The sequence below is a fragment of the Schistocerca americana genome, chromosome 7 (genome assembly GCF_021461395.2).
Source record: "Schistocerca americana isolate TAMUIC-IGC-003095 chromosome 7, iqSchAmer2.1, whole genome shotgun sequence".
Lineage (NCBI taxonomy): Eukaryota > Metazoa > Arthropoda > Insecta > Orthoptera > Acrididae > Schistocerca > Schistocerca americana.
In genome coordinates, this window is record NC_060125.1 from 469,340,948 (window position 1) to 469,354,132 (window position 13,185).

Genomic DNA, 13,185 nt, shown 5'->3' on the forward strand with positions numbered 1-13,185 from the left:
TTCCATACATGGCTACACTCCATACAAATACTTTCAGAAACGGCTTCCTCTATACTCGATGTTAACAAATTTCTCTTCTTCACAAACGCTTTCCTTGCCATTGCCAGTCTACATTTTACATCCTCTCTACTTCGACCATCATCAGTTATTTTGCTCCCCAAATAGCAAAACTCCTTTACTACTTTAAGTGTCTCATTTCCTAATCTAATTCCCTCAGCATCACCCGACTTAATTCGACTACATTCCATTATCCTCGTTTTGCTTTTGTTGATGTTCATCTTATATCCTCCTTTCAAGACACTGTCCATTCCGTTCAACTGCTCTTCCAAGTACTTTGCTGTCTCTGACAGAATTTCAATGTCATCGGAGAACCTCAAAGTTTTTATTTCTTCTCCATGGATTTTAATACCTACTCCGAATTTTTCTTTTGTTTCCTTTACTACTTGTTCAATATACAGATTGAATAACATCGGGGAGAGGCTACAACCCTGTCTCACTCCCTTCCCAACCACTGCTTCCCTTTCATGTCCCTCGACTCTTATAACTGCCATCTGGTTTCTGTACAAATTGTAAATAGCCTTTCGCTCCCTGCATTTTACCCCTGCTACCTTTAGAAATATGATATATTGCATAATAAATAAATAAATAAAACACCCATAAGAGAAGGAGGAGACGAAATGAAACTTCGCTGATTGAGTAGCTACGTGGTACTATTTCAGTAATTACGAATTGCAGTCAATTTACAACTAACTGTGCAATACAAGTCCACTTATCGATATGAAGCTGCACACCCTCTGTTCTGGATGCACGGTGCGGGGGGAAGGGGGGGGGGAGCCTCCTTAACTCTCCTGAATCAGGCCGGCCAACAGCTCTTATAACTGGTTCTTCATATGCTGGACACTAACAATGGGACGGAATTGACAGCTGAGCTTGTCTCGCGAATGTTCTATTCCAGACTGAGATCCAGATCTTTCTCACCGCAGGAGTACCTCACCATCACGCACAAAGTTCATAGAGGCGTGTGCCATGTGTACAGAAGCATTGTCCTCTTGAAAAGGGGTACCACCATATCGTCACGTGAGAGGTCGCACATAAGGATGCAGAATGTCCGTGACATACCGTTGTGCAGTCAGAGTTCCTTCAATCACTACCATCCATAACCTGAAATCTTATCCGATGGCTCTACACACCATGATGTAAGAAGTAACATCACTATGCATCTCCAAAACATCGTAAAAATTGCACCTGTCCCCACGTCACCGCCAACTGATAATGCTGCCTCATACGATAACCCGGTATTACCGTATCCGTTACAGTGAGTACTCAACATCGGACGCCCTTAACATCCCTTCTATACCCTTTCAAGGCATGGTAATAATACTAAACGCGCACAGCACTGATGAATTCTGGCGACCATTAGTCCAGTATTTGATAATTATTTCCTAAACGTAGAGACATGGAAACTTCATTTAACAATGAAAACAAATACTTTATAAGGAATAAGATGTTTAATAATTTATAAAAAAATTAATAGAGAAAGTCGTCTCATGCAGGAAATACACAAAGCAAAAAGAGAACTTTTTGATCAAATCCTGAGACAATAGATGTTTGGCAAAATGTTATTGAAGAAAAAATTACTATGCCAAAGGAGTCGAGTTAGAACTAAATAACACCTCTTCAAAGAGTTGAAGAGAACACTGTTGTACTACAGCACAAAATTAATGAAAATATAAGCAGCAGGCCGACCAATATGACTGCAGCAACGCAGATTACTATTTACATTGTTTTGACGATGAATTATTACAGCATACATCTTTCCTTCGATGTGTTTCTAAGTAATTGTGTGTGTTGCGGCTGGCCCCAATAATATTAGTTTTAAGACATAATTAATGTTAAGTTATTTTAAATATATGAAAGACTTATCAGTTAAGATAAATGTACTTCAAATAAGTAATGTGTACACTGTTTGGCATTATGAAAATATGCATAATACAATTTGTATCTTTCAATCTATGTGATAATTAATATTGTAACTTCTACTTCTTTTAGGAACAGCTATAATTTTTATGCTGGAGCAGTGTGTTTACTTACTAGGATGAGTTTATCATTCATAACGATAGTTCATTTAGTAGTTGCTAGGACAATCGAGTAACAGATGTGGGGATGAGAAAATTATATATATGAGAGGGTGCTCAAAAGAATCTACAATTAGTTACATACTTTCAGCTTCACAAAAATGTTTGCAATTGGGATCACCATGAAAGTAGTGTCCTAATGCACTTGTCTCAACATTTCATCCATTGATGCGTACTGTTTTTAGATCCACACAAAATTATTTCAGAAAGTTCCTTAAATGATTTTTGTCGACTTTTCTTTCCTGAGAAAGATTGACTTCTACGATGTTTTTCACTCTAGAGAACAATGTAAGTCACCGCCAGCCATTTACAAAGCCATTTATTAAAATACTCCGCCCAAGTATGTTATCATCACATGAGTTTCTCAGACTCTTTGTGGCCGGCGACATTGTCATGTTGGAGGAGATAATGCCTCACGCAAACATTTTAGTAGCACTTTTATGTGTCACACGTCACTAGCTGGTTAACTACGACACATTACAGGACAAATTCGTGGTGAACTGCCCTCTCCATGGTAAAAGACAAACCACCATCGTTTCCTCCATTAATATCAGCTACTGTCTGCAGTCGTGGTAGACAAAAATGAACGTGCCAGTCGGGTCCTGAATACTACGCAAGTCTGACTGGCCGCTGTGTCATCCTCTGCTAATGGGGTAATTTGGATGTGATATGGAGGCGTCTGCGGTCAGCATGCAGCTTTCCTAGACGTTGTCAGCAGCTTTTCGAACCTGGAAGCCGCTACTTCTCAAACAAGTAGCTCATTAGTTGGCCTCAAGAGAAAAAAAAAGTATCCTTGGAAGTACCGGTAATTGAAGCCAGGTCTTCTGCATGGAAATTAGAGACGCTGATCGCTCAGCTGCAGAAGTAGACATAATCGTGGTGATGAAGCAGTTTTCCATTCTCTCTGCTGTTGCCTGGTGTTTGGGTCGTACTCATGACACCACGTATGGTCACCCCTAATAACGTTTGAGAAAAAATTTATATTAGTGTGTTGTTGTGTGTTGCCTGTAACTGCAAAAAGCCTAATGCGTGATACGGCGTTTCTCCAAATAAAGTATACCAACCTAACTCACGTTTCCTCACGCTTCACAATTGGCAAGTTGATTTAAGACAATGTCTTCTTAGCGGAAGAATTCGTCTCTAAGATGCCATAGCATTTTCTTTCTTTTCTGCCCATCTTAAGAACTCGTTAATTCGGATGAGCTCCTTTTCTTCTTGTCCTTATTCTGTTACAATATTATTTCATTGTCATACTTTGCAACCTTCTTTGCTCTACCGTCCATTACTTGATTTTCCTGGGTCTAATCCAATTATAGAGACCTATGGCACCATCAATTTTTGATGTGAAATTTATCCTGTAGCAAATATGTTTCCTGTTTTCCGATTTTGTCATATCCCTGTGCACCTCTTAGATCCCGCGTACTTCAGTTCTCGTGTTCACAAGGAAGTTCAATATTTAATGTGCTCAGGTCCCTTTCTCCGCAAGTTCTGGGTCCTACATAATCCTGTTCTTACGTGGTTCTGACTTTTAAAAATAATAAAGCCTTAGGTTCTATTGCGTCTAGTAACGTCTTAATTTGACGTTGATCGAATGTTTCTTTTTACTGTAGATGTTCATAGTGAGTTAGTATGCTAAATTCAACTTGTTTATGAGTGCTCTCACAGCATTTTTTTCTATGAGTCAGATCCATTCTCTTAAGTATTTAAAAGTCTCTACTACTTCATTTATAATGAATATAATATTTACGATAGCCTTTATGTTTTTAAACCATAAAGTTGAGTATCGACGTGTCGTCTTCCTGTATTCGGGCCCGGTTTAGGGTTCAAGTGACCCAAGCGGCCGGTTGACCATGTTTCTCAATTTGTAACTACTTTCATTACACTTTTTCTAAAATGTAACTACTTGTTACTGAGTTTTTTCACGTGTAACATATAGTTTACGCAGCTAAATAGTATCTTATGTTTAATGCAAGTAAAGTAAGTAAATACCACTCACGCATTAGGCCTTAGGCCTGTTCCGATTGCTGCCTATAAGTCAGTACGAGGATCAATCTATGATCGTGACACATGTGATCAACATGCCACTAATCCCTCCAGCCTTTATTACCGGTAGACGATGCCGCTGCTTCTTTATTCAAGCAGCTCCTCATTTGGTCTCACAAGGGCTGAGTGGACTCCTTACGAGGCTCCCTTTACTCAGAAAAAACTCAGTAGGTACCAGGAATCGAACCCAGATCTTTCCGCACCGAATACAGCGACGCTTGGCTACGGAGATCAATATAAGATTATGTGATTTTTTTGCATTCTGTCCCACTTTTTCTGATGTAAATTGAAATAATTTCAAAATAATATTATTAAACAGTTGCATTACTAAACTCAAATATAATACAAATTATGTATATGCATCCTTTCTACTCAATTTAAAGAGATAGCACATTTTTACTGGCGTTAGAACAATACGGTAGTTCTAGCTCTTTCTGTTTTCACTTAAAGATCTCAGAAACAACATTATGCTGAAATTTTTTCCTCTTTTTGTATTGAGCACTGGAATAAGATTAAGAAACTTATTTCTGGTACAGATGATTGCCTCTGTAGTTCTTAGTTTAAAATAAAATAAGCAAGTCCATTTGCAGCATCACTGTATTTAATTAGGAAAGGCAGCTAACGTTTGAGGAAGGTGTGTGGGAGGGGGGGCACCAGACGACGATATGCCGCTTGTATGGAGAAATCTTCTTGAACCAACCCTGCATATATTCGTTAGCTGGAATTGTAGTTGACATTTAACTATCCAATGCAGTATTTGACTTCTGAAGTCTTCTAGGAATATCAGGCAAATTGTTTCAACGAGTTTCCTACTCGTTATCTTCAGACAACGATGAATATTAGGAAACGCGTTGCAATGTTGCTACAAGGCGACTGTGACAAGAAAGAAACTCGTTGGAACGTTACTAAAAAAGACGCTGCCACTCGGCTGATTCCCCGATAAGATTTTATCAGTGTAATTTACCGGGAAAGCATCCACTCACATACAGTGTTTGTACGCTAGATTTGAAGAAACTATATACTTTCAGTGTTCAACGCGAGTCATTTATGAAGCTGTTTCTCTGACCATATATCGGTATACATAGTAATATAACGGGAAATGACGAACGACAGTTTGCAAGCAGGCTTTGCCAGTCTGTCCTCGCTAACTGGTGCGACGTACCTTTTGTTTCGCAGACGAGCTGGGCATCAACAAGGACAGATACAAGTCGCTGGCCGACGAGATGGACTCCACTTTCGCCGAGCTGGCCGGCTACTAGAGCACAGCCACCCGCTTCTGACGTCACTGCTGCCACCGACACCAGCGCCATCATCTCGCAGGCTGCCGCATCTCCTCCGACATCCACCAAAGGCAGCAAGAGTCCTGCAACAACGACCAACTGGCAAATGGCACTGCCACTCACAACAATGCTTTTCATGTGTTTTCTCTCTTCCTTTCTTCTCGCTTCTCTCTTTCTCCTACGTTCGTTCTCTAATGTAGCTGTAAAATCGCTCAGCAGCTCCTGTCTCTTTCTATCTTTCTCTCTCTGTCTTTCTCCACTTCGGCTTGTTTTAAAATCGATTGATACGGGAAAAGAAACTTACAGGCAATCGTCCACTCATTCTGACGTCCATGGGGATCTTACGGGAGGCGCATTCTCAAAACTAAGTGCGCCGAATGATGTTTCACACTTTTCATCACATACCACGATTTTCAACGATAAAGCCTGCATAAAATTAGACGCGTGCAAACATCACATTCAACATATCATATGACTATTATGTTTTCTGTATCTTCTTTCAGTTTTGTTGTAAGAAGTTAACTGGACAATACTCGAGACCAGTTCTGATATGGAGTAACATATTGACAATGTTGAGAGTACTTGTGTTTTAAATATAGAGCAGATATGTCAACTAAAAGCTCAATATCTGTAAATTTTAGTTCTTTAATTAAATTATTGAACTAAACCAGAAGTTTAGTGTCCACTTTATTTTTCGAATAAAATAACTGTGACGTTCAACGAGCTTTGCTTTGCTCTGAATTATTTTACCTTGAACCATTTTACACAATTGTTTACAGTTTCAAATGAAATTTTTTGGCAACAATGAAAAAAAGTTGTTACTGACCACATCTCATGATGGTCATCAACAATTTATACCGTGAAACAAAGATAGTAATAAACGAATAGCAGGAAAGAGCGGATAAGATAAAAGTAAATGACTGAAAGAGAAAAGGATATTATCTGTGACTCACTGTTTTTGGCATTTGTACTAATGGTGTCTATAGACAATGGAACTCATAAAATTATCGAGGATTTAAATCGGTAAGTACTCCAGTCCAAGAGTACTGCTTTTTGTAGATGATAAAGTAATAATTCAAGAAAGTGAAAATAAAGTCCAGTTATTAGTAGGCTAGATTAACCAAAAAAATACACAATACAATCTTAGAATCTCTTTATCTTAAACATAAGTTATGGCCTTCCAACGTAAACACAAAGTAAGGAAAGAGGACAACAACAAAACTGAAGAGTAGTCACATTTAAATATCCGGGCAGAGATATGAGTTACCATAATGATACAAGTAAATTGTGCACAAATTCTAGCAGTTCGAAGAACAGAAATAGAATATTTAGATGCAAAATCAAGAGTAAAAAGAATTGTATTAAACTTTTGCGATGACATTAATGTTGAATGGAAGCAAGATTTGGTTAAATAAATAGGGAGAGGACAGCAAAATACAAGCAAAAGGTACAGGACTCTTAAGGAGAGTGAAGAGCTGTCCAGGAACAGATCTGATTAGAAATGAAGACGTTCAAGATGAGTTGAATGTGTACGCTAAGAACAACGAAACTATTGAATGCAGATGTACACCCCTGGAAATTGAAATAAGAACACCGTGAATTCATTGTCCCAGGAAGGGGAAACTTTATTGACACATTCCTGGGGTCAGATACATCACATGATCACACTGACAGAACCACAGGCACATAGACACAGGCAACAGAGCATGCACAATGTCGGCACTAGTACAGTGTATATCCACCTTTCGCAGCAATGCAGGCTGCTATTCTCCCATGGAGACGATCGTAGAGATACTGGATGTAGTCCTGTGGAACGGCTTGCCATGCCATTTCCACCTGGCGCCTCAGTTGGACCAGCGTTCGTGCTGGACGTGCAGACCGCGTGAGACGACGCTTCATCCAGTCCCAAACATGCTCAATGGGGGACAGATCCGGAGATCTTGCTGGCCAGGGTAGTTGAGTTACACCGTCTAGAGCACGTTGGGTGGCACGGGATACATGCGGACGTGCGTTGTCCTGTTGGAACAGCAAGTTCCCTTGCCGGTCTAGGAATGGTAGAGCGATGGGTTCGATGACGGTTTGGATGTACCGTGCACTATTCAGTGTCCCCTCGACGATCACCAGTGATGTACGGCCAGTGTAGGAGATCGCTCCCCACACCGTGATGCCGGGTGTTGGCCCTGTGTGCCTCGGTCGTATGCAGTCCTGATTGTGGCGCTCACCTGCACGGCGCCAAACACGCATACGACCATCATTGGCACCAAGGCAGAAGCGACTCTCATCGCTGAAGACGACACGTCTCCATTCGTCCCTCCATTCACGCCTGTCGCGACACCACTGGAGGCGGGCTGCACGATGTTGGGGCGTGAGCGGAAGACGGCCTAACGGTGTGCGGGACCGTAGCCCAGCTTCATGGAGACGGTTGCGTATGGTCCTCGCCGATACCCCAGGAGCAACAGTGTCCCTAATTTGCTGGGAAGTGGCGGTGCGGTCCCCTACGGCACTGCGTAGAATCCTACGGTCTTGGCGTGCATCCGTGCGTCGCTGCGGTCCGGTCCCAGGTCGACGGGCACGTGCACCTTCCGCCGACCACTGGCGACAACATCGATGTACTGTGGAGACCTCACGCCCCACGTGTTGAGCAATTCGGCGGTACGTCCACCCGGCCTCCCGCATGCCCACTATACGTCCTCGCTCAAAGTCCGTCAACTGCACATACGGTTCACGTCCACGCTGTCGCGGCATGCTACCAGTGTTAAAGACTGCGATGGAGCTCCGTATGCCACGGCAAACTGGCTGACACTGACGGCGGCGGTGCACAAATGCTGCGCAGCTAGCGCCATTCGACGGCCAACACCGCGGTTCCTGGTGTGTCCGCTGTGCCGTGCGTGTGATCATTGCTTGTACAGCCCTCTCGCAGTGTCCGGAGCAAGTATGGTGGGTCTGACACAAATTGAGTGTCAATGTGTTCTTTTTTCCATTTCCAGGAGTGTAGGTAGAAATAATACACTCCTGGAAATGGAAAAAAGAACACATTGACACCGGTGTGTCAGACCCACCACACTTGCTCCGGACACTGCGAGAGGGCTGTACAAGCAATGATCACACGCACGGCACAGCGGACACACCAGGAACCGCGGTGTTGGCCGTCGAATGGCGCTAGCTGCGCAGCATTTGTGCACCGCCGCCGTCAGTGTCAGCCAGTTTGCCGTGGCATACGGAGCTCAATCGCAGTCTTTAACACTGGTAGCATGCCGCGACAGCGTGGACGTGAACCGTATGTGCATTTGACGGACTTTGAGCGAGGGCGTATAGTGGGCCTGCGGGAGGCCGGGTGACGTACCGCCGAATTGCTCAACACGTGGGGCGTGAGGTCTCCACAGTACATCGATGTTGTCGCCAGTGGTCGGCGGAAGGTGCACGTGCCCGTCGACCTGGGACCGGACCGCAGCGACGCACGGATGCACGCCAAGACCGTAGGATCCTACGCAGTGCCGTAGGGGACCGCACCGCCACTTCCCAGCAAATTAGGGACACTGTTGCTCCTGGGGTATCGGCGAGGACCATTCGCAACCGTCTCCATGAAGCTGGGCTACGGTCCCGCACACCGTTAGGCCGTCTTCCGCTCACGCCCCAACATCGTGCAGCCCGCCTCCAGTGGTGTCGCGACAGGCGTGAATGGAGGGACGAATGGAGACGTGTCGTCTTCAGCGATGAGAGTCGCTTCTGCCTTGGTGCCAATGAGGGTCGTATGCGTGTTTGGCGCCGTGCAGGTGAGCGCCACAATCAGGACTGCATACGACCGAGGCACACAGGGCTAACACCCGGCATCATGGTGTGGGGAGCGATCTCCTACACTGGCCGTACACCACTGGTGATCGTCGAGGGGACACTGAATAGTGCACGGTACATCCAAACCGTCATCGAACCCATCGTTCTACCATTCCTAGACCGGCAAGGGTACTTGCTGTTCCAACAGGACAATGCACGTCCGCATGTATCCCGTGCCACCCAACGTGCTCTAGAAGGTGTAAGTCAACTACCCTGGCCAGCAAGACCTTCGGATCTGTCCCCCATTGAGCATGTTTGGGACTGGATGAAGCGTCGCCTCACGCGGTCTGCACGTCCAGCACGAACGCTGGTCCAACTGAGGCGCCAGGTGGAAATGGCATGGCAAGCCGTTCCACAGGACTACATCCAGCATCTCTACGATCGTCTCCATGGGAGAATAGCAGCCTGCATTGCTGCGAAAGGTGGATATACACTGTACTAGTGCCGACATTGTGCATGCTCTGTTGCCTGTGTCTATGTGCCTGTGGTTCTGTCAGTGTGATCATGTGATGTATCTGACCCCAGGAATGTGTCAATAAAGTTTCCCCTTCCTGGGACAATGAATTCACGGTGTTCTTATTTCAATTTCCAGGAGTGTATGTGAATATAATGAGGGAAAAAAAGACACCCCAGAAAATGCTTAGATATTTTCCGAAATGAATGGGAGACAAATCGATCAGGGAAAAGGAGACTATGATCTTTATGAAGATGGAATAGTCAGTGTTCTGGCGTAACGAAGACGAAGACGAAGAACGCAAGAGCAGAGAAGGCTGTGAGACGACGTCAGCCAATAGTACGCTGACTAGGACACAGCAGGAGCGGCCTCAATCCGAAGAGGATATAACCACCGCTCCTGCTAGCCTTGGCCGGACAGTAGAAGACGCGCAGACTGGAAGAGAGCACTAGAAGAGCCATGACAGGTGATCCATATCCATTACTTGCATGGACATTGTATATAATGGAAGACATTGATTATTTGCAAGTCGCTAATTGCTTGCGACACGACATTGTAAATCAAAGTTAAGTATCGTCAATTCAATTACTGTAGTAAACTCCATTAATATGATTTGCTTGTATGTTGTCTAGCTTCCTAGGCACCCCATAAGACACAAGTGTGCAGGACACAACAGTTAGTATACTTTACCCCTGTATGCAAGACGATGATGTAGGCGACGATGTCATTGGGCGTTAAATTTGGTTCTCGTAGAGGCTGATGAGCGCTGTATCCACGCAAGAATGTTGCGTTCTTTCCTGATTCCTGTAATGAATATCTGCTAAATTCATTACTATGATTCTCCTACAGTAACGTCCAAATACTTGAGAATACAGTAATCTTACTGGGGAAATGAGACCCATAATTTAATGTGGAATCGAAACCATGGCATATTTTCACATCATTGAGACATAAAGGGTAGTTTAAAGGTAGACTGAAAAATGTCAGCGTCTGACCACAATTCGATTCTACGACCTTATGGCTTCCAGACATGCAGTTCACCACTAGACCACCAAACCTGATATTTACTTAGTATTTTCGTATCAGGGGTCCGTCGCTTCCGGCATTTCGCTGCCGAGTAATGACGTAATTATGATTTGTTCGGTTTGTTGCGCCATCACGTTTTTATCTGCAAAAATATCTTCACAACAGCTAAACAGCCTGTAGTGCAAAACAAAATACGGTGATGTGTATGTATAGGTGTAAGTAGAGTTGTACAACTACCGTATGTTACCACAGACTATCATAAGCAAGTGTAAATTTTAGTAACTTTCTTAGTGGCCATGATTACGATCGTAACTGCGTCGACTACACGTTAGATGTGTTTCATACCTATCAGGCGTTATCTCATTTCAGTCAATTTGTTTACGTATTCGATCATTTTGTTACTAGATTCCTCTAGAAAATGGGCACGGTGAACCATCTAGAAAGTGATCGCCGTGTAACGTACAGAAAATTTTTGTTCTACATAGTTATCCTCCTATCTGTTACTTACCAATAAACTATATTTATAGAAAAATTGAAATTTTCAATTTTTCATTCAGGTTTTACTCGTAAATTGTTGATTTGTGACGTGGAAACTGCTACTCCCATTTAAAAAATTTCATATTTTTTAAAAAATAATGTAAAACAAAAATATGTCAAACACTGCATCAATACTCGGTCAAGCTTACAGAAAAACACATTTCTGTTATTATGAACAACTTTCGCTGTTATTAATAATAACGGGAATCTCTTAGGTTCGATCACGATGAAGAACGTTCTTTTGAGTAGAAAATAACAACAATAATTATATAGATTTTTTATGTTTGTGCTTGTAAATTGTACTTGCATCAAAAGTAATTGTTCAAATGTGCGTGAATTCGTAAGGGACCGAGCAGCTGAGGTTATCGGTCCCTAGACTTACACACTACTTACATTAACTTAAACTACACTCATGCTCATAAATTGAGGATAATTGCAGAATGTGGTGCCACACAACGTGGCGCTACACAAAACTGGCGCTAATAGCATAGGCACATAGGGAACACACACGACACAGAGCTGTAAGCCCACAGTATAGGTGATAAGTTGAGAAAACCGTCCCGAAACACATATGATACAAAACACCAGTGTTTCCTGTACATGTATCCTGACATCAATATCGGATATAATCACCATGCACACGTACACAGGCCGCACAACGGGTTGGCGTACTCTGGATCAGGTGGTCGAGCAGCTGCTGGGGTATAGCCTCCCATTCTTACACCAGCGCCTGTCGGAGCACCTGAAGTGGCGTAGTGGTTTGAAGACGTGCAGCGATACGTCGACCGTGAGCATCCCAGACGTGATCAGTGGGGTTTAGGTCTCAAGAACAGGAAGGCCACTCCACTTACCTGATTTCTTCTGTCTCAAGGTACTCCTTCACGATGGCAGCTCGGTGGGGCCGTGCGTTATCATCCATCAGGAGGATGGTGGGACCCACTGCACCCCTGAAAATGTGGGCATACTGGTGCAAAATGACGTCCCGATACACCTGACCTGTTACAGTTCCTCTGCCAAAGACATGCAGGGGTATACGTGCACCAATCATAATCCCACCCCACACCATCAAACCACGACCTCCATACAGGTCCCTTTTAAGGACATTAAGGGGTATTTATCTGGTTCCTGGTTCACGCCAGATGAAAACCCGGCGAGTATCACTGTTCAGACCATACCTGGACTCGTCCGTAAACATAACCTGGGCCCACTGCTCCAATGACAATGTACTGTGTTCCTGACACCAGGCTTTACGGGCTCTCCTATGACCATGGGTTGCACCTTGCGAATAAACCATGACTGTTCAGTCGTCTGTAGACTGTGTGTCTGGAGACAACTGTTCTAGTGGCTGCGGTAAGGTCGCAAGCAAGTCTACCTGCAGTACTCTTTGGCCGTCTGCGGGCACTGATGGTGAGATATCGGTCTTCTTGTCGTGTTGTACATTGTGGACGTCCCTTACTGTAGCGCTTGTCACGTTTCCTGTCTGCTGGAATCGTTGCCATAATCGTGACATCACACTTTGGGGCACACGGAGGGCCCCTGCTACGACAAGGAGATTTCTTGAGGCTGCAAACCCGAAACTTAATGGAACAGTCTTTGCGCCGCAAAACCTTAACATTTACGACCTGCTGTGTTCGACCAGCCTCCAGTCACCCTAATATTCTAACCCTCATAACGTCATCAATATGTGTTCTTTTAGCCATTTGCAACACACAGTCACCATTATCACGTCTGAAAACGTCTGCACACATACTCGTTGCACCGTTCTCTGACATGCACCAACACACCTCTGCGTATGTTGACTGCTGCGAGCGCTACCGTGCGACGACCGCAGGTCAAATGCACCGCATGGTCATACCCTGAGGTGATTTAAACCCGCAAA

At 44.0% G+C, this 13,185-nt stretch overlaps 1 protein-coding gene across 3 annotated transcripts in view; it reads left to right on the plus strand.

The window, feature by feature from the left end:
• The window catches only part of LOC124621855 (tropomyosin-1), a 104,336-nt gene extending 98,158 nt beyond the window's left edge, over window positions 1-6,178 (plus strand). For all 3 annotated transcript variants that reach the window (XR_006980577.1, XR_006980578.1, XM_047147309.1), the window contains one exon: window positions 5,355-6,178. Coding sequence is in view for 1 of the 3 variants with exons in the window: in XM_047147309.1 (XP_047003265.1) it covers window positions 5,355-5,437 (83 nt within the window). In the remaining 2 variants the exon portion in view is untranslated. The remainder of the gene's footprint in view (window positions 1-5,354) is intronic.
• Window positions 6,179-13,185: the final 7,007 nt, after the last annotated feature.